The sequence below is a fragment of the Hibiscus syriacus genome, unplaced genomic scaffold (genome assembly GCF_006381635.1).
Source record: "Hibiscus syriacus cultivar Baekdansim isolate YM2019G1 unplaced genomic scaffold, ASM638163v2 tig00117012_pilon, whole genome shotgun sequence".
In the NCBI taxonomy this organism is placed as follows: Eukaryota; Viridiplantae; Streptophyta; class Magnoliopsida; order Malvales; family Malvaceae; genus Hibiscus; species Hibiscus syriacus.
The window spans coordinates 2225623-2248371 of NW_024063524.1; the positions used below are offsets into that span (position 1 = coordinate 2225623).

Genomic DNA, 22749 nt, shown 5'->3' on the forward strand with positions numbered 1-22749 from the left:
TGAATTATTTTATTCGATTTTTAAAAGTAGGAAACCAAAATGCAATTGGTGGTATAGAGAAGGACTTGCACGATACTTTTACCCTTTGGAAAAATGTGGGTAGAATCGTGAACGATGAGATGTGCCCTCTTTTTTGCAAAAACTTAACATAGTAAGAGGCACACACTGACACACCCCAATTTCGCATATTAGAAAGCCAAATCTGATAATCTTTCTCCATCTCTGTCTCATCATCTTTACCTATTTATCGCAATCTACTCCTTCCTTTCAACCCAATACCCACAATCTTCATACCATTGAATCAATTTCCTACCAAGTCTTGTTCTTTACAATTTGACCCTCATTGTATTACCAAATTACAGACTGAGCACCAAATCTGTTTCAGTTTAGGTAAGATAAGGGTCTTATTATTTGCTAACCAGTCCTTTGAGTTGCTGGCACTTTGTTTTTTGTCTTTTGGATTCCTTGGCTTTGTTGTTTTCAAATTTGGCCACGGGGACAATGCCCAACACAAGACTCACGAACCACATGTATCAATAATTATATATAACCCCCATCCTCAAAACACGCCCAATGAGTCCCGATCCCCCCAAAAGAACGAAACCCTTTTCTTCAATCCCATTAGCCTGACAAATAAACCAACAACCATGGAAAAAATGAATATTGGGTGATCGTCCATTAACATCCTTTTACATACACAAGGTAAACACACATTAGCCATAGCCAGTACCAACCTTATCTTCTCTGTGAATTAAGTTGGGTTTATGTATGTCACATTTTACAGTCAATTTCTCTCATCTTCTGTGATCTAGTAGCTGCTCTTTGTTTCCTGCTTCTATGCCCTAAATATTAATATTCTTTACTTACCTAACCTCCCCTATCCCTTGAAAAACAATACCCATTATCTTACAACTAATGAATCCTTCCCTTTCCTTGAAATTTTAGCCCATTATTCAGGATATTATTTGTTCTTATGTTCTTAGACACATGTTTTATGATTTGGGTGGGGGTCATATGCATATTTCTATGTATGTATTTATTTGTATCATCTGCAATTTGGGCACACCGATCATGTTGTCGCCATTTTGATGATATATCTAGGCCTTCGGGCTTTCTTATATAATGTGAATCTAATCAAAAAGAAAAGAAGTTCCCACCTTCCCTTTCTTTTGGGGCTATTATTTTTTATTATTATGGACTACCAAATTAACGAATGATGAAATTTGCTGATTATGTTAGGGTTTTGTGGCATTTATGTTTCTGGGTCTTGTTTGTTTGGTTTTTTTTTTCTTGGAAATTTTAGTTTTTGACATGCATTTTAAGATCTGGGTCTAGTTGGCCATGCTGTATTTTTCCTTTGAGAACTGCTATTTAAATTTGGCATGATTGATGATGATAGAGAGTGCAAGTTTGTTCTTGAAATGTGATTAAAATTTTGCATGGATCAAGTAAAATTTGACTCTGAATTTTGTACTCACGTAAATAATGACAGTGATTGTGACCGGATAAAGCTGGTCATTGGACCCTAATTAGGGACAGATGGAAGATATTATGTTACGGGGAAAACTTATAAAATCTTTGGAGGGGCATACTTATAAAATTTTAAGTGGTGAAAATGAGACTTCCACCTTGTGTCTAGCCTACTGCAGGATCCTAGTTTCTTGTTTAAATTGCATAAAGCACGTTTATGCATACATTTATGTGCATTTTACATGTTCATGTTCTAGTGGAATTTGTATCTTTGGTCTTTCTTTCAATCCTACATGGACTATATCATATGAACATACATATATATGTTTCAGTAATATATACTTGACAAATTTTCTTTTTCTGCATCACTCTTGCTTTACATGGCTTTGTTTGGACAGGAAAGTGAATTTGGGGGATATTCAATGTTCATATGCACATAATACTTCTGTAGATATTCTAGTTTGAATCATGGAAGTGCTCCCCCGTTCTGGTATTCAGTATGCTGCGGATTCTGATTGTGTTCAACCGATTTCAGAAGCACCTCTTAAATATGACAGAGAATCTAATTCCTAGGAACAAAAGAACCAAGTTCAAGTGGCAGATAGTCGGATGGGTGACTTATTGATAGCTAATGAACAGAATCAAGCAGGAAGACAGGATGAAGGTCAAGGCACAAGGAATGGATTACCAATTTCAGAGGAACACCGTAGTGTATTTTCATATTATGATTGTCAGGCAGAAGGCCAAAGATTGTCTTGCGGATCACATGATGATCAATATGATGATTCAAATGCACAGAACTGTTGCACCGGGCCTTGTTTGACCTCTGAAAACTCTCATTTACCCCCTATCACCCTCCAGAGTGAGTCACCAAGCAACAACAGGGAGGGAGAATTGTCTCTTTCGGAGCCTACTTGGTTAGAGCACGATGAATCTGTTGCATTGTGGGTCAAGGTAGCATTTCTGCTTTTAGTTTTCATTTCCCTGAAATACCATATCTCAACCATTATGCTTTTGACTTGCATTACAACAACTGTTTCCACTGTCTAGGATGTGATCCCACAGTATGCCTTACGTTTTTTTTTTCATGTGCTTAATGCTTTATCCATTTTACCTCTTAAACTCCTTTGAAAATTCTTGTTTCTGGTCTCCAGTTAAATCGTTCTCCCCCCTCATTTAATTCCGATTTTCTAGAAGATAAAGATACATGCTAAATTTATTTTCATGTAATACTCTTCTGTTTCTCTGAGTATAGTGGAGAGGAAAATGGCAATTTGGAATCAGATGTGCAAGGGCTGACTGGCCGTTATCGACTTTAAAGGCAAAACCGACTCATGATCGAAAACAGTATTTTGTGATATTTTTTCCTCACACCAGGAATTATTCTTGGGCAGACATGTTACTTGTTCGATCCATTAATGAGTTCCCTGAGCCTATTGCATATAGGACTCATAACGTTGGACTAAAAATGGTTAGAGATTTGACTGTTGCACGGCGGTACATACAGCAAAAGCTAGCTGTTTCCATGCTGAATATAATTGATCAGTTCCATTGTGAGGTATTGTTTTCTTCATCTTTATAATCCTTGTGTATTTAATATATTTCCTCAATTTGTCAGCTCTCTTCTTACTTCTTAACTGAATTCTATTCTTATTTGTGTAGGCTTTGATTGAGACAGCACGTAATGTGATTGTCTGGAAGGAATTTGCTATGGAGGCTTCACGCTGCAATGGTTATTTTGATCTTGGAAAGATGCTTTTGAAACTTCAAAGTGTAAATCCTGCACTTGACATTTTTATAAGATGTCTGAAAAATTATCAGCAGTAGTTGGTGGACCAACCATGTGATAGAATTTGATATGGATGATTTGACATATATATAACCTCGGTGAATAAATGAAAGTAAAGTGGGAGGTATTAGGAACATCTGTGAATATAGATTATTAGTGCAAGCTCTTCCCCGTTATATCCTCAGTCTTAACCTGAAATTGATTTAATTTAATGCATTAACATAGAAATTTATTTAGAACTCATAGCAGCAACTATTTTTTAACCTTATAAATTTGTATTCAGACTTTTAGTTGGTCATTTATGAGAATATATCCAGAGGGGATCTAAATGGTCAAAAATCCTTAGTTGTTGACGTTAGTTGGGTAATGTTGCTTTCATTATCATAATCAATGTGCATCTCCGCCATAACCTTTCATCTAATCTCTCTATCTCTATCTCTATATCTCTATCTCTATATCCTCCACCATTTCCTTCTTTTACTTGCATTAAAAATGCAAGTCATAATATTTATCTTCTCTGCAGATGATATTGCCATGCTACATAAATGCTAACTGGCTTCGAAAATCTGTTCACTTGTGGGTACAAAAATGTCAGAATGCACATAGTGCTGAATCCATTGAATTGCTAAAGGAAGTACGTCTCACTCTATGTTTGCCTGTTTATGTTACTATCAGTGCTTACTGAAATAATATGTTGATTGGAATTATGAATCACTAGCGGTTTTTTCTATTACCTAACATTCATTGTCACCCTCACCAAAAAGAAGGGAAAAAAGGGGAAAGAAACCTTCTTCCCTTGAACTTTGGGCTTGGAAGCAAAGGTTTTACTAGTAACCTGAATGTTCAATCAAGGCATACAAGGGGCCATGCGCATAAGTTGCATAACTTCCTTTTCTTGCAGGGCAGGGACTGTTCGTGCAAGTGTATAGTCAATTTGATACTTTTACGTCAGGGACTGTTCAACAACTGCATACTGCATGCTCAAAAGTAATATATTTTTTTTTGTTTTGGATTCAGGAATTGTATGATGCTATACTATGGAATGAGGTCAGGTCCCTTGGGGATGCAACAGTGCAACCCACACTTGGTTCTGAGTGGAAAACCTGGAAGCATGAAGTTGTGAAATGGTTCTCAACTTCTCATCCTGTATCTAGTGCTGGAGATTATCAATCAACGGAACAGCGATAGTCCTTCACACACAAATATACAAGTTAGCAAGAAGAGGCCCAAGCTTGAAATCCGTCGTGCAGAGACACATGCCTCCCAGGTGCTAAGCAACGATTCAGATCAAACCATGACTGTTGAAATTGACTCTGATTTTTTTAGTAACCAAGATGCTGTGGATGTCAATCTGCCAACACTGGAACTTTGTAAAAAGGAAGATGAGAGAGGGGGAAACCACACCAATGAACACGTCAAACACTTTGACTGACAGATGGGATAATATTGTTGTTGAAGAAAGGGATTCAGAGCTCTTTCACACCAAAGTTGTTGAAACAACAACCGCAAGTGAAGAGGTCAGGAGTGCCTCAACACTGCACAGTCAGCCTAAGGAAGTGGAATTAACACCTGTGAGTGATTCGGTTGCTAAGAAATTTGTAGATGCTGGGAGTAAAAACCGGCAGTGCATAGCATTCATAGAGTCGAAAGGAAGGCAGTGTGTGAGGTGGGCAAATGAGGGGGATGTTTATTGTTGTGTGCACTTAGCATCTCGCTTTACTGGTACCTCTAGCAAAATGGAAGGGACACCCCCTGTTGATACACTAATGTGTGAAGGTACGACTGTGCTTGGCACAAGATGCAAGCATCGGTCATTATATGGTTCCTCATTCTGCAAGAAACACAGACCTAAAAATGATGCAAATAATATCTTCCTTTCTCCAAAGCACACACAAAAAAGGAAACACTTGGAGACCACATCCTGCAGAGATATAGTTTTGATGGGAGACTGTGAAAGTCCTCTGCAAGTGGAGCCTGTAACCCTCTAGACCCCGGCCTATACGTTTCGACTAAGTCTAGTGGATTACATTATGATTCTTAAAGATATTTTCTGAAACCGTTATTCAATCAATGTAAAATCACATTATAAATGTCATGAAATAAATTATACCATCAAAACCCAACTTCTAAATATAATACCAATAAGTAATAAATTAATTTAAAACAGGTCTTCAAAATCAAAATCACAATAAACCGAACAGTAATAGCAAAAGTGTCATCATCCTAAAATACGATACTTTAAAATAAGGCCCATGTCACCAAAATAAAGTCAACTAGCAAGATAAAACATTACAATCAGATATACTTCAAGAGATATGTTGATCCTCCAAGTGCTCGAACCTATGTATCTAACCAACAGTATCTGAAAGGCGGAAAAACATTTTCGAAAGGTGAGCTAGGCTCAGTGTGTCCCAATATTACCTTAAAATCACAATAGGTACATTAAAAAAAATCATAGTCCAGTAAATCTCATAAATTCATAAAAGAGTTTAACTTTTGAAAATCATAGTTTAAACTCTTTTCTTGTACACCATCAGTAATTTCCAAAACTATTTTCCATATAGCTTACTCTAAGCACACATCAAAAAGAAAGCCAACCTAAGGATAAGCTTTAGAGCTTATATCCTTAAGCCCGTAAGTCCAAGTCCATATAGCTTACCCTAAGCACACAGTAAGGGAAGCCAACCTAATGTATCTTGGGGCCCCAAGAGTCACATTAGGCTCATTCTGTTTATTAGCTTGATCAGAGCTATACTATTGTAATTCAATCAAAAAGTTCAATTGCACCGTGACACAAATTCCATAAATCATCACATTAAATTGGTGCATCAATAAAACAGTAACCAAAGAACTCAGTGTGCCTCATATTAAAACCAATAAAACAGTTCAGTAATAATTAGGGAACACACCTCGGTAATATGTTTAAATAGTAGATCTACTGATTGCTGGTTTCACCACGCTCTGCTACAGTTTTCGAACCTATTTTATAATAACACTATATTACTTTTGGGTAACATAAATAAACCTCTAAAATCCTAAAATTTACGGGTCTTACGTGTGAATACTGGTACACATAGTTTAATTGATCTAGAAGAGCTGAGTCGAGCTGTCGAACGATCCGGAGAGTCTCTTGTACCTTCAAACAATAATAATTTATCAGCCTCAAATCTTACTTAATTGTTCAAAGCTAAATTCTTAAGTATATAAGCATTTTCAGGGTTTGACTATAAATTTGGAGGATTTCGGGTTTGAATTTGGCCAAACGGGTTGCGGAATCGGAATCAGGACGTCGAAAAACATAAAGTATGTCTTTTCGAAAATTTAAATTCTTGGTCAAAGTCAAAGTCAACCACTTTGACCGTCGCTTTGGAGGCCTTCGGGTTCTAATTTGGTGAAACAGACTTCGGAAACGGATTCGGGACGTCAAAAACTATCAGAATAGGTATACTCAGAAAATATTTACGGTCGTTTAAGGTCGGTCAAAGCCATTTAAGGTTCTGGTCAAAGAAAGTCAACGGTCAACGGTCGGGTTGGGTCGAGTCAACAGTCGGGTCGAGTCGGGTCGGTCGGGTCAGACTGGTTCAGACCGGTCAAATCAGTTCAGACCGGTTCAAAACCGGTCAAACCGATTTTCCAGCTGCTCACTCTCCCTGCAGCGGCGTGTGTGGCGCGTGAGACGTCCTCCGGGGCTCTAAAAATCACGAAAAAATTTCTACAAATTATTTTGAGCGATTTCGAGATACTTACAACGATCGGTTCCAATTTTTGAACGGCGGAGAGCTCGATTTTAAATTGGCCGAAACTTTGACTGCTCCACCTCCTCATGCGCCGCCGTCGACGGAGACCAAGGTTGACACCGGCGGACTCGAAACGGCACAAGGAACACGATGGTGCAGGAGGTGTCGTAAACGGAGCAATGATCGGCGATGAATTTGAGATTTTCCCGGCGATCGAGCTAAATAAAACGTCGAGACTTTGACTGGAAATTCCCGGCGTTTGGTAGCGTTTCGCTTCAATTAATTTGAAGGGTTTGTTCCTCGCTCGATGATGAACAAAACGGTGGTTTCAAAACGACGATCAGAATTCGGACGGCGTCGGAATCCAGGTTGGAAACTGGTGTAGGGGAAAGGGAATTTCTGAATTGGTTTTTTGTGTTTTCACGCAGAAACCAATTCATTTCCTTTAAAAGAAAAACCTGCCGACACTCAAAGGTATAACTCAGGGATTGGTCATTGAATTTTCTTCAACTTCTAAAATGGACTTCAAATTTTCAAAACTTTCAATTTAGTTCTCATAATTTACCAATTTTCACAATTAACCTCCAATTTCAATTTAATATTATTCTAAATTTTTCCGGGTTGTTACAATTCTCTCCCTCTACCAGAAATTTCGTCCTCGAAATTTACCTTATGAAAATAGATGAGGAAATTGAGCCTCTATTCACTCCAATGTCTCCCAAGTAGCTTCTGAGTGGCCTCGATTACTCCACTGAACCTTGACCATTGGAATACGCCTATTCTGAAGAACTCGTTCATCTCTCTCTAAGATCTGAATGGGCTCCTCCTCATATGACAAATCAGGTCTCAGCTCTACATCCTCAACCTGAATGATGTGATCTGGATCTGGATGATATCGCCTCAACATTGATACATGGAAGACATCATGAATACGACTGAGCTCAGAAGGCAACTCAAGCTTATATGCTACAGGTCCTACCCTCTTCAAGATACTAAATGGTCCAATAAATCTTGGACTCAATTTACCCTTACGCCCGAATCTCAATACTTTCTTCCAGGGTGAAACTTTTAAAAAGACCTGATCATCAACCTCAAATTATATATCTTTCCTTCTCTGATCTGTATAAGACTTCTGCCTATCAAATGCCTCTTTGAGACGGTCACGGATCAATCTGACTGTGTCCTCCGTCTCATGCACTAACTCAGGTCCCAACGTCTTCCTATCACGCAACTCAGTCAAACAGATTGGAGTGCGACATTTACGCCCATAGAGTGCTTCGTAAGGTGCCATACGAATGCTGGTATGATAACTGTTATTGTAAGCAAATTCAACCAAAGGCAAAAAGTTCTCCCAGCTACCATGAAAATCGATTACGCAACCCCGCAACATATCCTCCAGTATCTGAATCACTCTCTCAGATTGACCATCAGTTTGTGGATGAAATGATGTACTATAATCCAATCTTGTTCCCAAAGCCGTATGTAGCGCCTTCCAAAATCTTGAAGTAAATCTCGGATCTCGATCAGAAATAATAGACACTGGAACACCATGTAATCGGACAATCTATGAAATATACAATCTCGCCAGCTTGTCCAAAGTACAATTTACCCGCACAGGAATGAAGTGAGCTGACTTTGTAAGTCTGTCAACAATCACCCAAACTGAATCTTTTTTCGAAGGAGTCATAGGTAAACCAGTAACAAAATCCATAGTAATACGCTCCCATTTCTATTCCGGAATCTTGATAGGTTGTAACAAACCTGATGGATGTTGATGTTCTGCCCTAACTTGCTGACAAGTCAAACACCTAGCCACAAAATTCGAGATGTCATTCTTCATGCCGACCCAATGATACCTCTCTCTCAAATTCCGATACATCTTATCTCCACTGGGGTGCATAGCATATGGACTACTATGAGCCTGAATAAAGATAGTCTGCCTCAACTCAGCATCATCTGGCACACAATACCGAACTTTAAAGCATAAAACTTCATCCCGATCAATTGCGTAATCTGAATTTGTCCCCTACTCTACTTGTTCAAAGATGGGAAACAAGGAGCTATCAAGGGGCTGCTTAGCCTTGATCTCATCAACCAAGGTCGGCTTAACTTGCAATTCTGCTAACAGAGTGACATCGTCATATAGATTCATCCTGGCCATTAAAGATCTCAACTCTGTTACCGCCTTTCGACTCAAAGCATCCGCTACAATGTTAGCTTTACCAGGGTGATAATCAATCACGCAATCATAATCCTTTAAAAGCTCTAACCAGCGTCGTTGTCTCAAATTAAGCTCATTCTGGGTCAGAAGATACTTTAAGCTCTTATGATCCGTGAAAATGTAACACTTCTCTCTATAAAGATAGTGTCTCCAAATATTCAAGGAAAAAATTACTGCTGCCAACTCCAAATCATGAGTAGGATAATTACACTCATACGGTCGCAGCTGACGGGATGCATAAGCCACCACCTTACTTTCCTGCATTAGAACACAGCCGAGTCCTGAGTGTGACGCATCATTATACACTGTAAAATCCTTCCCAGACTCTGGCTGAATCAATATTGGTGCTTGAGTCAATACCGCCTTTAATTTTTCAAAGCTCTCATGTTGTGCCTCACCCCAGTCAAACGACACATTCTTCCTTAACAACTTTGTCAAAGGAGAAGCAATGATCGAAAAGCCCTCAACAAAACGTCGATAATAACCAGCCAAGCCCAAGAAACTGCGAATCTCAGAGATATTCTTGGGTCGTTTCCAATTCACAATAGCTTCAATCTTGCTTGGATCGACCTGAATACCTCGCCCTGAAATAATATGCCCCAGAAACGACACTTATTGAAGCCAAAACTCACACTTGCTTAGTTTGGCATAAAGACGATGCTCTCTCAAAGTTCGCAGAACGATCTTCAAATGCTCGTCATGCTCTGCCTCAGTACAAGAATAGATCAGAATATCATCAATGAAGACCACCACAAATTGATCCAAATATGGTTGGAACACCCGATTCATCAAATCCATGAAAGCTGTAGGAGCGTTCGTCAAACCAAAAGGCATCACTAAGAATTCATAATGACCATATCTAGTACGAATGGCTGTGTTTGCAACATCAGATCCTTTAACTTTCAATTAATAATACCCCGAACGAATATCAATCTTAGAGAATACAATAGCTCCTCGCAATTGATCAAATAAGTAATCAATCCTGGGTAGTGGATATTTATTCTTGACCGTCATCTTGTTCAATTTCCGATAGTCAATACATAATCTTAGCGACCCATCCTTCTTTTTCACGAACAGAACTGGAGCTCCCCAGGGTGAAGTACTATGTCGGATAAATCCTCGATCGAATAATTCTTGCAATTGGACCTTCAACTCCTTAAGTTCTTTTGGAGCCATGCGATAAGGTGCCATAGAAATAGGTGCAGATCCCGGATAAGTCTCAATCTCGAACTCTACCTCTCTATCAGGAGGTAACCCAGGCAACTCCTCCGGAAAAACATCAGGAAACTCGCTAACTGTACGAATCTCCTCGATCGTGGACAATGCACCTTTGGTGTTCAAAATACAAGCAATGAAAGTCTCATATCCCTTCCGGATCATACGATCAATTTCCATCGCTGAAACTATATTGGAGAGATAGCCGCGACGTTCACCAATTAACACAACAGTCCGACCATCAGAAGTTTTCAGAGTAGCTCTCTTGTACTCGCAATCCAGATTTACCTTGTGTTTAGTCAACCAATCCATCCCAAGAATTAGATCAAACTCCTCTAAAGGAAGCTCCATAAGATCAGCGAGAAAAATTTCTCCCTTAACCTCCAGAGGACAACACCGAAATACTTTATTCACTAATATCGCCTGTCCTACTGGACTCGTAACTGTAACATTATTTTCAGTGTTCTCGATCGGAATATGAAGGTTTCGAGATACCGAGCTCGATACATAGGAGTGAGTGGAGCCATTGTCCAGTAATGCAAAGTATGGAATGGAATATATAGTAAATGTACCTGTAATAACCTCAGGCTCATCTCTGTCATCCCGACGTCTAGTGGCATAAACCAAAGCTGGTTGTCTAGCCTCAGAAACTGTTGGCCCTCTATTTTGCTGAGGTCGGGCTCTACTGTCTGTCCTGGATGCTGATCCTCGAGTCTTTCCTTGACTACGATCTCTAATTGGGGTTTGTACTGTAGTCTGAGAACGTACAGGAGTCTGGGTAGCGGTCTGCTCAAACGAAGCTAGCAGAGGACAATCCCTCCGAAAATGACCACTAGATCCACAGTGATAGCAAAGACCCATCTTCTTACGACACTCTCCTGTGTGTTGTTTACCACAAAACTCACAGAGGAACCCATGATAATACGACGAAGAATCGCCTCGACTGCCAACTAACGGTGAGGATGCTGCAGGCCTGAAACGTGTATTACTTCTCTAAGGGACTGAAGTACGAGTCCTTTTTCCAGACTATGCTGATGACTCCATCGTTCCTGAAAATTTCTTAGATCGTTCATGTTCAACACGCTCTCTACCAGAAGCTAAAACCTCTACCTCTTCAGCATCTTTGGCTCTGCCCACCAGCACATCAAATATCTCATCCTGATGGGTTACAACTTGCCTACGCAGCTCGTATCTGAGTCCAAGGGCAAATTTACGACATCGATCTCTCTCAGTAGGTACCATACTGAATCCATACTTCAGCAACTTCAAGAACTCGATCTCATACTCAGAAACAGTCATGTCTCCCTGAACCAGGTCTTGAAACTACTGACGTCTCTGAGCTAAGTAGCGCTCTCCCAGAAAATGACTCCGAAAGCGATCCTTAAAGAAATTCCAGGTTAAACGATCGGTAGGAACACTACTAGTCACTGACTCCCACCAAGTGTAGGCATTGCCATCTAACATCGCCACAGCACCCTGATATCTCTTAGTTGAGTCTAAACCCAACTGATCTATGCGTCTCTCTGTATCCTGGAGCCAATCCTCAGCTTCAGTAGGAGCTCCACCAATCTGTCCCTCAAAAGTTCTAACTCCATTGGCAATCAAAGTCTGCGAAATAGGAACCTCTGATACAACACCAGTAGCTCTGACTGCTCCCTGTATCAACTGCAGAAATTATCTACCAAAATTCTCATCCAAAGCAACTCCGGTAGACTCTGACTCAATATCGGTCGCTCATATGATCGATGTAGTCATGCCAATACCAACGGCAGGAGGCAGATTCATTGGGGTCGTAGGAGCATGATCACCTATCAGAGGTGGGGGATCTACTCGTATCTCATCGATCGGGTCTACAAATCTAGCCACTCGACCTCGTCCACGGCTAGTTCGACGACCACGTCTAGCACTCATTTTTTTAGCGGATCTCGAGTTTACTACAGGAGATAAAACTTAGGGTTAGACAAACACTTGGAGTCTCGAACACAGTTAAAATCTTAATAACTTGTGACATGGCCTTAGTAACTTATTTTGTAAAATAATTCTAAAACCGTATTTTCAATGTGGACTCATACACAGTCTGCGGTTTAAAAATCAAAAGCTCTGATACCAATGTATGTAACCCCCTAGACCCGGTCTATGCGTTTCGAATAAGTCTAGTGGATCACATTATGATTCTTAAAGATATTTTCTGAAACCGTTATTCAATCAATGTAAAATCACATTATAAATGTCATGAAATAAATTATACCATCAAAACCCAACTTCTAAATATAATACCAATAAGTAATAAATTAATTTAAAACAGGTCTTCAAAATCAAAATCACAATAAACCGAACAGTAATAGCAAAAGTGTCATCATCCTAAAATACGATACTTTAAAATAAGGCCCATGTCACCAAAATAAAGTCAACTAGCAAGATAAAACATTACAATCAGATATACTTCAAGAGATATGTTGATCCTCCAAGTGCTCGAACCGATGTATCTAACCAACAGTATCTGAAAGGCGGAAAAACATTTTCGAAAGGTGAGCTAGGCTCAGTGTGTCCCAATATTACCTTAAAATCACAATAGGTACATTAAAAAAAAATCATAGTCCAGTAAATCTCATAAATTCATAAAAGAGTTTAACTTTTGAAAATCATAGTTTAAACTCTTTTCTTGTACACCATCAGTAATTTCCAAAACTATTTTCCATATAGCTTACTCTAAGCACACAGCAAAAAGAAAGCCAACCTAAGGATATGCTTTAGAGCTTATATCCTTAAGCCCGTAAGTCCAAGTCCATATAGCTTACCCTAAGCACACAGCAAGGGAAGCCAAACTAATGTATCTTGGGGCCCCAAGAGTCACATTAGGCCCATTCTGTTTATTAGCTTGATCAGAGCTATACTATTGTAATTCAATCCAAAAGTTCAATTGCACCGTGACACAAATTCCATAAATCATCACATTAAATTGGTGCATCAATAAAACAGTAACCAAAGAACTCAGTGTGCCTCATATTAAAACCAATAAAACAGTTCAGTAATAATTAGGGAACACACCTCGATAATATGTTTAAATAGTAGATCTACTGATTGCTGGTTTCACCACGCTCTGCTACAGTTTTCGAACCTATTTTATAATAACACTATATTACTTTTGGGTAAAATAAATAAACCTCTAAAATCCTAAAATTTACGGGTCTTACGTGTGAATACTGGTACACGTGGTTTAATTGATCTAGAAGAGCTGGGTTGAGCTATCGAACGATCCAGAGAGTCTCTTGTACCTTCAAACAATAATAATTTATCAGCCCCAAATCTTACTTAATTGTTCAAAGCTAAATTCTTAAATATATAAGCATTTTCAGGGTTTGACTATCAATTTGGAGGATTTCAGGTTTGAATTTGGCCAAACGGATTGTGGAATCGGAATCAAGACGTCGAAAAACATAAAGTATGTCTTTTTGAAAATTTAAATTCTTGGTCAAAGTCAAAGTCAACCACTTTGACTGTCGATTTGGAGGCCTTCGGGTTCAAATTTGGTGAAACGGACTTCGGAAACGGATTCGGGACGTCGAAAACTATCAGAATATATATACTCGGAAAATATTTATGGTCGTTTAAGGGTCGGTCAAAGCCATTTAAGGTTCTGGTCAAAGAAAGTCAACGGTCAACGGTCGGGTCGGGTCGGTCGGGTCGGGTCAGACCGGTTCAGACCGGTCAAACCGGTTTTCCAGTTGCTCACTCTCCCTGCGGCGGCGCGTGTGGCGCGTGATACGTCCTCCGGGGCTCTAAAAATCACGGAAAATTTTCTACAAATTATTTTGAGCGATTTCGAGATACTTACAACGATCGGTTCCAATTTTTGAACGGCGGAGTGCTCAATTTTTAATTGGCCGAAACTTTGACTGCTCCACCTGCTCACGCGCCGCCGTTGACGGAGACCAAGGTTGACACCGGCGGACTCGAAACGGCACAAGGAACACGATGGTGCAGGAGGTGTCGTAAACGGAGCAACGATCGGCGATGAATTTGAGATTTTCCCGGCGATCGAGCTAAATAAAACGTCGAGACTTTGACTGGAAATTCCTGACGTTTGGCAGCGTTTCGCTTCAATTAATTTGAAGGGTTTGTTCCTCGCCCGATGATGAACACAACGGTGGTTTCAAAACGACGATCAGAATTTGGACGGCGTCGGAATCGAGGTTGGAAACTGGTGTAGGGGAAAGGGAATTTCTGAATTGGTTTTCTGTGTTTTCACGCAGAAACCAATTCATTTCCTTTAAAAGAAAAACCTGCCGACACTCAAAGGTATAACTCAGGGTTTGGTCATTGAATTTTTTTCAACTTCTAAAATGGACTTTAAATTTTCAAAACTTTCAATTTAGTCCTCATAATTTACTAATTTTCACAATTAACCTCCAATTTCAATTTAATATTATTCTAAATTTTTCCGGGTTGTTACAGAGCCAGTGTCAATAATTGAGCCTGATGTCGCGCAGAGAAAAAATAGTTTAATCGAGAAGCCGGAACATTCTGGTAAAGATCATAATGGCACAGAATTGCTGCATTGCATAGGCTTATACTCTCATAGTGGTTTTGATCCTTGTCATGAAAGTCCTAAGAGGCATTCATTATACTGTGATAAACACCTTCCAAGCTGGCTCAAGCGTGCAAGAAATGGTAAGAGTAGGATAGTATCCAGAGAAGTGTTTGTAGATCTTTTGAAGGACTGCTATTCACTTGAGCAGAAATTGCATTTACATCAAGCATGCGAACTTTTCTACAAGCTCTTCAGAAGTATTTTATCTCTAAGAAACCCAGTTCCTGTGAAACTCCAACTTCAGTGGGCCCTTTCTGAAGCTTCAAAAGATTTTAGTGTTGGGGAATTTTTAATGAAGTTGGTTTACAGTGAAAAGGAGAGACTCCAAAGTTTATGGGGCTTCACTGACAACAAATGTACACCTTCGTCCTCTTTTGTGGAAGAACTTGTTCCCTTGCCATTGTCCATCAATGACGGTTTTGAAGATGACAAGACTATTAAGTGCAAAATGTGCTCAGTGGAATTTCTTGATGACCAGCAGCTCGGAACCCACTGGATGGTGAACCATAAAAAGGAAGGACAAAGGTTGTTTAGAGGTTATGCTTGTGCAATCTGCCTGGATTCATTTACTAACACGGAGGTTTTAGAATCCCATGTCCAGGAAAGACACCATGTGCAATTTGTTGAACAGTGCATGCTTCTCCGATGCATTTCCTGTGGCAGCCATTTTGGCAATACTGAGGAATTATGGCCGCATGTGCTGTCAGCTCATCCTGTTGGTTTTAGACAGTCAAAGACTGCTCAACAGCATATTCTATCAGCAGGTGAGGAATCACCGCTGAAAGTTGAGCTCGTTAATTCAGCTTCTTCGGAGAATAATTCAAAGAATGTAGGCAGTTTTCAAAAGTTTATTTGCAGGTTTTGTGGCATGAAATTTGATTTGCTGCCTGATCTTGGCCGCCGCCACCAGGCTGCTCACATGGGACCAAGTTTATCTAGCTCTCGTCTTCCAAAGAGAGGGGTTCGTTATTATGCTTATAAACTAAAATCTGGGAGACTAAGCCATCCTAGATTTAAGAAAGGTCTGGGAGCAGTGTCATATAGGATCAGGAATAGGGCAACTGCACATATGAAAAAACGCCTCCAGGCGTCAAAGTTGATTGACCCTGACATCATTAGTTCAGAGCCTCATGTAACAGAGACATCAAATCTTGGTAGATTAGCAGAACCACAATGCTCAGCCCTTTCAGAAATTATTCTCCAATATTCATAAAGCAAAACCGCGACCTAATAACTTAGACATTCTGTCTATTGCTCGCTCTTCTTGTTGCAAAGTGAGCCTCAAGGCCTCATTGGAGGAGAAGTATGGCATGTTACCAGAACGTGTGTACCTTAAGGCAGCTAAGCTTTGCAGTGAGCATAACATTCACGTCGAGTGGCACCAAGAGGAATTTACATGCATAAATGGATGTAAGTCTGTCAAGGACCCAGAGGTTCTGTCCCCATCAGTTCCTCTACCTAATGGTTTTGGAGGTCGCCTGTCAGCAGATTCCCTGGATAATGTAGACGAAGAATTGGAAATGGATGAGTGTCACAATATCATTGGTTCACAAAATTTTAAACAGTGTCCCATGCAGAAGGCCAGTGTCTTGTGTGATGATTTAAGCTTTGGAAAAGAATCAGTTCCAGTAGCTTGTGTAGTGGAGGAAGGTCTTTTGGATTCCCTTTACATCTCTGGGGACAGTTCAAAAGGTCAAAATGCTAAATCCTCCATGCCTTGGGAGAACTTTATTTATGTTACGAAATCTTTGTTTGATCAGTCCCTTGATCTTGATGTTGAGGTAACCTTTGTATTTGCTTTTCTATATTGCTCCTTCATATATATGCCTTACAATTATACCTCACTGGAGTCTACTTCGATTGCATGTCACAATCATCCTTGTTTCATATGGCTTGCCATCTCGCACATGATGGAATGTATTTGTACAATTCTTGGATCAGTTTAACTCATACTTGTGTTGTATTTTTATCATTTTCCTTCTGATTATTTACATATCTTTTCAGAGTTTGCAACTTGGGTGCACTTGTTCCAATTCAACATGCTGTCCTGAGACATGTGATCATGTGTATCTCTTCGATAATGATTATGAAGATGCAAGAGACATATATGGGAAACCCATGCGTGGCAGATTTCCTTATGATGACAAAGGTCGAATTATCTTGGAGGTACTAAAATTATTTTCTGTCAACCAATATTAATTTTCACTAAAGTGTCATGTCTTCTTGTTGCTTGCTTATGGTTAGGGCTGTGAAGGAGCCAAGTTGACCTCGAATTGACTCGAAAAATTTAAAGCTCAAAATTGTCAAGCTTGACTTGAACTCGAAATCAAAATAAAAGATTGAAGCTCAATTTGACTTGAAAGCTCGTGAGCTTAAAATTTTCAAGCTCGACTCATAATAAAACATTGAAGATCGACTCAAGCTCAAAAAAGCTTGAACTCGAAACATTCTCAGACTTAACCTGATTATAGCTCAAACTCGATTCGAACTTGAACCTTAAGTACATAAAAGCCTTATTGTATTTTTTAAAGAAAAAACATATAAATGCTAATATTATTAATAATTTAATTTTAAAAAAATTAAAATTTTAATATATCATTTTTTCTAGTTGCTCGCGCGCTTTTCGAGTCGAGTATCAAGTAGCTTGTTTAGGCTCGTTAAGAACTTGAGTCAAGTTGATTCCATCCAGTTCGAGTTTTGACCGAGCTTTGATCGAGTTGAACTCAAGTAGTTCGCAATTCGTCTCGTCTCATTTACAGTCATACTTATGTTGTTTCTCAAAATCACATGTAAAAGAGAATGTGTTGTTATCTTGTCAAAGAGTGCATTATTGACTTCATATGACACCCATAAGCATCCGTTAGGATTTTTTATTTCCTTTTAGAATTACATAGCTTCACCTTCACCATTCAGAACATTATAGAATTACAAGCCCCTTTTCACTAGCAGATACTGCTACGTGGCCTGGCTGGCATCCTCCTTCCTGCTCCTCTTGATTCTGTGGTTTATCTCTTGAGATTGAACCTTTGTTAAAAACTTTGCAGGAGGGCTACCTTGTCTATGAATGCAACCACAAGTGTAGCTGCAGTAGAGCATGCCCAAATAGGGTTTTGCAAAAAGGAGTACAAGCAAAACTGGAAGTCTTCAAAACAGAGAATAAGGTAATGATTTGAGCTTTGTTGTATTATAGAGTTGTGTCCATTGACATTGCTTCATGTTGATCTTCAGGGATGGGGAGTCAGGGCTGTTGAACCAATTCTGAGTGGCACATTTGTCTGTGAGTACATTGGGGAGATCTTAAGCGAGAAAGAGGCAAACAATAGGCTTACCAGGTTTCTCTTTGATTTTTAGAGATCTGCTCACCTTATGCTTGCTTTTATGCTTATATGCTTACTAGGCTGTATGATCTAATATCAGGTATGATAGAGACAGTTGCAACTACTTGCTTAACGTTGATTCTCACATCAATGATATGAGCCGATGGATTGAAGGACAAGCAGGATATGTTATTGATGCGTCCAAATATGGAAATGTTTCCAGGTTCATCAATCATAGGTGAGGATACTCTTGCATGCATCAGCTATCACATACTGAAATGTTTTCTTCTACTCTTGATTCTGGTATCTGTACTTCCAAGTTGTAATTTGGCCACAACCAATTTTGCGACTGAGTATCCATAGATTCTAAATGTGCGTACCATTTTCTGATTATGAATAATGGGAGCATTTATGACTTTTTTTTGGCAGAATTACCAATTCATCTTTGCTGTATTTGAATAATGAATACCATACCTCTACTTTTGAACTCCTGAATTTCTGTTTGTGCACTCTTGATAACTTTGTCTTTCTGTCTTTTTATTTCTTCTCAGGTGCTCACCAAATCTTGTGAATCATCAAGTTCTTGTGGACAGCATGGATTGTAATCAAGCTCACATTGGTCTCTTTGCTAGTCAAGATGTAAGAGTGTTTCTCAAAAATGTAGTGCACAAATCTGTGGCATCTGTAAAGTCCAGGATGATCTATGTTGAAAATGGCGTGTAGATTATGGTGTGGTTTAGATGGCCAAGTTTGAGTGACTTGTCAAAGAAAAGCTTAGTTTGGTAAATAAAGGTTTAAAATAGGCGTCTCTTTGACTTCTTATCTCCTATCAAGATGTAGTAGTTCTCTCTTTCAATAATAGTCATAATTTTAAACTTGGATTAGTTTTACCATTACTTTTCAAAGAAAAAAAACTTAAAAAGTATTTATTGTTTTAGTATTATAAATGTATTCATGTTGCCATTCTTGCATCACAATTTTGCAGATATCTATAGGCGAAGAGCTGACTTTTGACTATCGATATGAACTGCTGCCGGGACAAGGATATCCATGTCAATATGGAGCTTCTACATGTCGGGGCCGCCTTTACTGAATCCTCAGTGAACACTGTGGGATCTCTATGACATCTAAGATATTGCTTTTCAACTTCACTAATGAGGATACTGAACTCTAACATAGGAGCTTTACCTCCCGTCAAACCAATCATGGGACCAAATCTGGCACTGTTGCTAAAAGTTCTACATTTTTAGCCGGTGGTTCTTACCCAAGGGCAACTGTAAACTGCTAAATTTATCAGTGGAAATGGAGTTCTGCAGTGTCCATATGTGAACATGCAACTTGCTGCATGGAATTTTCGACCAAGCCAGATTGTACCTATGGTAGTTCTTTCAAACGGAATGGAAGAAAGCAGTGTATTTGGTGGATCTCTTTTTTAAACTCTTCCCTGTCCCTCAATTCTTCTTTCTTTAGTAGCGTAGTCCACTTTCTAGTGGAGTTTGCTGTCGAAAATTTCCTTCCTTTTGGTTCCCGTTGGAGTTCTTAGGTTTGATAGCTTAGACCAGGAATGTTAGACAGCTTTTGTGATGCATGAGGTGCCTGGGCCTTCTATGTGACATTCTCTGTAGTTTGCTTTCCATTGTATAAAGTTTGAGCATTCTTATCGTGCCTTGGCATATATTCAGTTGGAAAAGTAGTAAGAAATTTTCAAATGTAGGTGTAATTGTGTAACACCTGATACTCATTGGTTGAAAATGACATGTCCACGAGTTATATCATTACTGACATGTCCAAACTTCAGTCTCCTCAAGTGGGTCTTAACCAAAATTTCACCAGAAACAGAAACATCAACCATTAAGCTTCTATTGTCACAGAAGTTTGAGATTTTCATTAGCAAAATTCAAGGTCCTAAAATGACTGTAGTGTATTGTTATGTATATGGTTAAAACTCTGTCGGTCTTAGCCTCAGATTTTCATTTCATTTCAAATATTCAACCCTGAAAGTTGATGTTCATAAAGGAATGCAAATAGAAATAAAACTGGTTCTGCTGTCTCACCATATGCAACAGCTTTCCCAACTTTCCTCTACTTTCTTAGCTTGTGATCCATTGGTCCTGATAAAGATATCAAATGCAGAATCATGGAGATGATAACCAGCAAACTTCCAGTTTTCTCCCCAGCAACTCTCTCGGTCAAATCTAATGAACAGAATCCAGCTATCTTACTTACAAAATCTTCAACCAAAACCTTAATAAACAACAACAGTCCAAGAACAGTTCTACTTTAGCAATATGTTTGATTGATCCTTTTGCGGAGATCCTCCAATTTAGCAGATTAACAATACAAGCACACACTGAGAGGGGAAACCAGAAGTACCAATCTATGACGATCAATATTAGCGAGCAAAAAGGGAAGATATTATCAGCCGTTAATACAAAAAACCAATATTATTAAACAGAAAAACAATAATCAGGAAGGTATAGTACCAGGGTCATTTAACTGAACAGATGAAGAAAGACCAAACATGATTGCCATTAGCAGAGAGCAGCAGCTTTCTGGGTTTTCCATTCTCTGAGTCTGAACATGGAAACAAAGTTAATTCTATGTTGTGTATACTGATAAAGATGATAGGCACCCAATTGCTATAGTCAACGCTTTTAGGTAGCTGAGTTTCCAAATTTATTTATAATTCTTCAATCATATTCATTCAATGCACTAGCCATATTTTCCAGGAACCTGTGATATATAATATTAAAGGATTAAGAATCCCTTGAGAGTTTCGGTGGTAAAAGGGAATGCTATTTTTCTAAGAATTTGGGTTTCTGCAGGATGTGTATGAGTTGCCAAATTTCCATCCATTTATGGCATGTTTGCAAATGGTTCTTCGTTATCTTTTAACCATCGTAGCATTACAGCAGAGCCCCTTCTTTAAAGAGAAATAATTCAGTCCTGAAATGAGTAAACCCAAAGTCAGAAAGACTTTGAAGAGCTGCTTGATATTCATTTTGGGTGTAACTAATTTCATCATATTGTATAAAAACTGCCACATGCAAACCTCCTCATTTTTCTATTTAGGCAAGTGTATTTCCATGTTCCTGTGAATCAAGATGTCCCCTTCATCCTTATTTTTCTCTTATGACAGATGGATCCATTCTGAAGCTTTTGTTAGGATCTCAATTTATGGCAAAGCCGGGAGGTTATTAAAGGGGGTCAAGGAAATGATGGATTTTCTAATCCTACTTTACAAGTTGAATTAAGAAAATTGTTTAAATGATGTTTTTAACTTGTTTGAGTATATATATCTATGTAATTTGCCAATACGATGGGTATGGAAGCTACACATTTTGTCTTTGGTCAAATTCTTTTATTAGTCCATAAATTATCCAAAATAATGGATCTAGTCCTTGAATTTATAATTTGATCATTTTTAGTTCCTAGTCTTCTCAAATTTTAAAACTTCAATCTAGTTCAATTTCTACTACTAGTTCCTAAAATATGCATAATGTCCACAGTCTTTTTCGTCCGAGTATCGTTTCTATATAATATATTATATATTATTATTATTGTTATTATTATTAAATTATTATAAGACCCGAAGGCCCAATTACAAAGCAAGGTTCAGAGGCCTAGTTACAACCAGACCCAGTCCACAACCCAGTTCAAGCCCAACAACCCAAACGGCCCGAGAAGGTCCAAATCAACTAGTGTTTCATCATCTTCTCCAAGCGCTGCCTGCAGCTCTCAGCCATCTGATCCAGACGAAGATTAAGGGTCCAAATTTGTCCAGCAGAAACCCTAGGGTTTCATTACACCCTAGGGCCTATTCTGGCCGCCGCCTCCAGTTGCACCAACCGATCACTGCCACGCCTTACCAGAACTCACCAGAAGACTCTAGAAGATGAAGGAGGATCGCACAACACATCGACTTATGGTGAGTCACCACTGTAGGTTCGGTGACTCACCGATAGGGTTCATCATTTTGGTCGATTTCCAGGGGGCATATAAACCCCGATTCTACAAACAACCAACATACAGAGAGCAAGAGAGACAAAAAACAACAAGCATCCATATACAATAACCAACAACCAACCGAGAAACAAAACGAATGATAGAAGGCTTACCACGGTTGTCAGAGCTCCCATGCGCCACCGGAGAAGACAAAACACCGAAGGTAAATGGTTATATCTACGAAGTTTGGTTGGGTTTTAGGAAAAAAGGAGACCAGATCTAGGTTGAGGGAAAACCGAAAAAGATTTTAGTGTATTTTGGTATTTTCAGCCACCGTGGGTGGTGGCCGACGGCGGCTGTCAGCGACAGAGCATGGTGGCCGACTGGTGGTCGGATTCCCTCCGGCGAGGGAAATCTAGAGAGAAGAATGAGTTTTTCTCTCTAAGAGAGAGAAGCCAAAGAGA

At 39.2% G+C, this 22749-nt stretch overlaps 2 protein-coding genes across 3 annotated transcripts; both read left to right on the forward strand.

The window, feature by feature from the left end:
- The first annotated feature begins 2751 nt into the window (after window positions 1-2751).
- Window positions 2752-5265, forward strand: LOC120195451 (histone-lysine N-methyltransferase SUVR5-like). 2 transcript variants are annotated; one of them, XM_039197473.1, is made up of 4 exons: window positions 2752-3028; window positions 3133-3243; window positions 3783-3893; window positions 4277-5265. In XM_039197473.1, the coding sequence occupies exon 4, from the start codon at window positions 4594-4596 to the stop codon at window positions 5245-5247; it is 654 nt and encodes a 217-aa protein (XP_039053404.1). In that variant the 5' UTR covers window positions 2752-3028; window positions 3133-3243; window positions 3783-3893; window positions 4277-4593; the 3' UTR covers window positions 5248-5265. The 2 variants fall into 2 exon arrangements, with proteins under 2 accessions (XP_039053404.1, XP_039053405.1); XM_039197474.1 differs by having other exon boundaries at window positions 4277-5166.
- Window positions 5266-10066: 4801 nt separating this feature from the next.
- Window positions 10067-20033, forward strand: LOC120195364 (histone-lysine N-methyltransferase SUVR5-like). Its single transcript, XM_039197415.1, has 10 exons — window positions 10067-10079; window positions 14888-16155; window positions 16214-16804; window positions 17028-17189; window positions 18068-18184; window positions 18252-18355; window positions 18441-18578; window positions 18892-18979; window positions 19326-19440; window positions 19638-20033. Exons 1-9 carry the CDS (start codon window positions 10067-10069, stop codon window positions 19431-19433), a joined length of 2589 nt encoding a protein of 862 aa, XP_039053346.1. The 3' UTR covers window positions 19434-19440; window positions 19638-20033.
- The last annotated feature ends 2716 nt before the right edge of the window (window positions 20034-22749 follow it).

Coding starts and splice junctions, on each gene's coding strand:
- LOC120195364 (XM_039197415.1), top strand. Junction 18,579..18,891: donor TCCAGGTTCATCAATCATAG/GTGAGGATACTC, acceptor ATTTCTTCTCAG/GTGCTCACCAAATCTTGTGA. Junction 18,980..19,325: donor GTCTCTTTGCTAGTCAAGAT/GTAAGAGTGTTT, acceptor ACAATTTTGCAG/ATATCTATAGGCGAAGAGCT.
- LOC120195451 (XM_039197473.1), top strand. CDS start 4,594: ATGCTGTGGATGTCAATCTGCCAACACTGGAACTTTGTAAAAAGGAAG.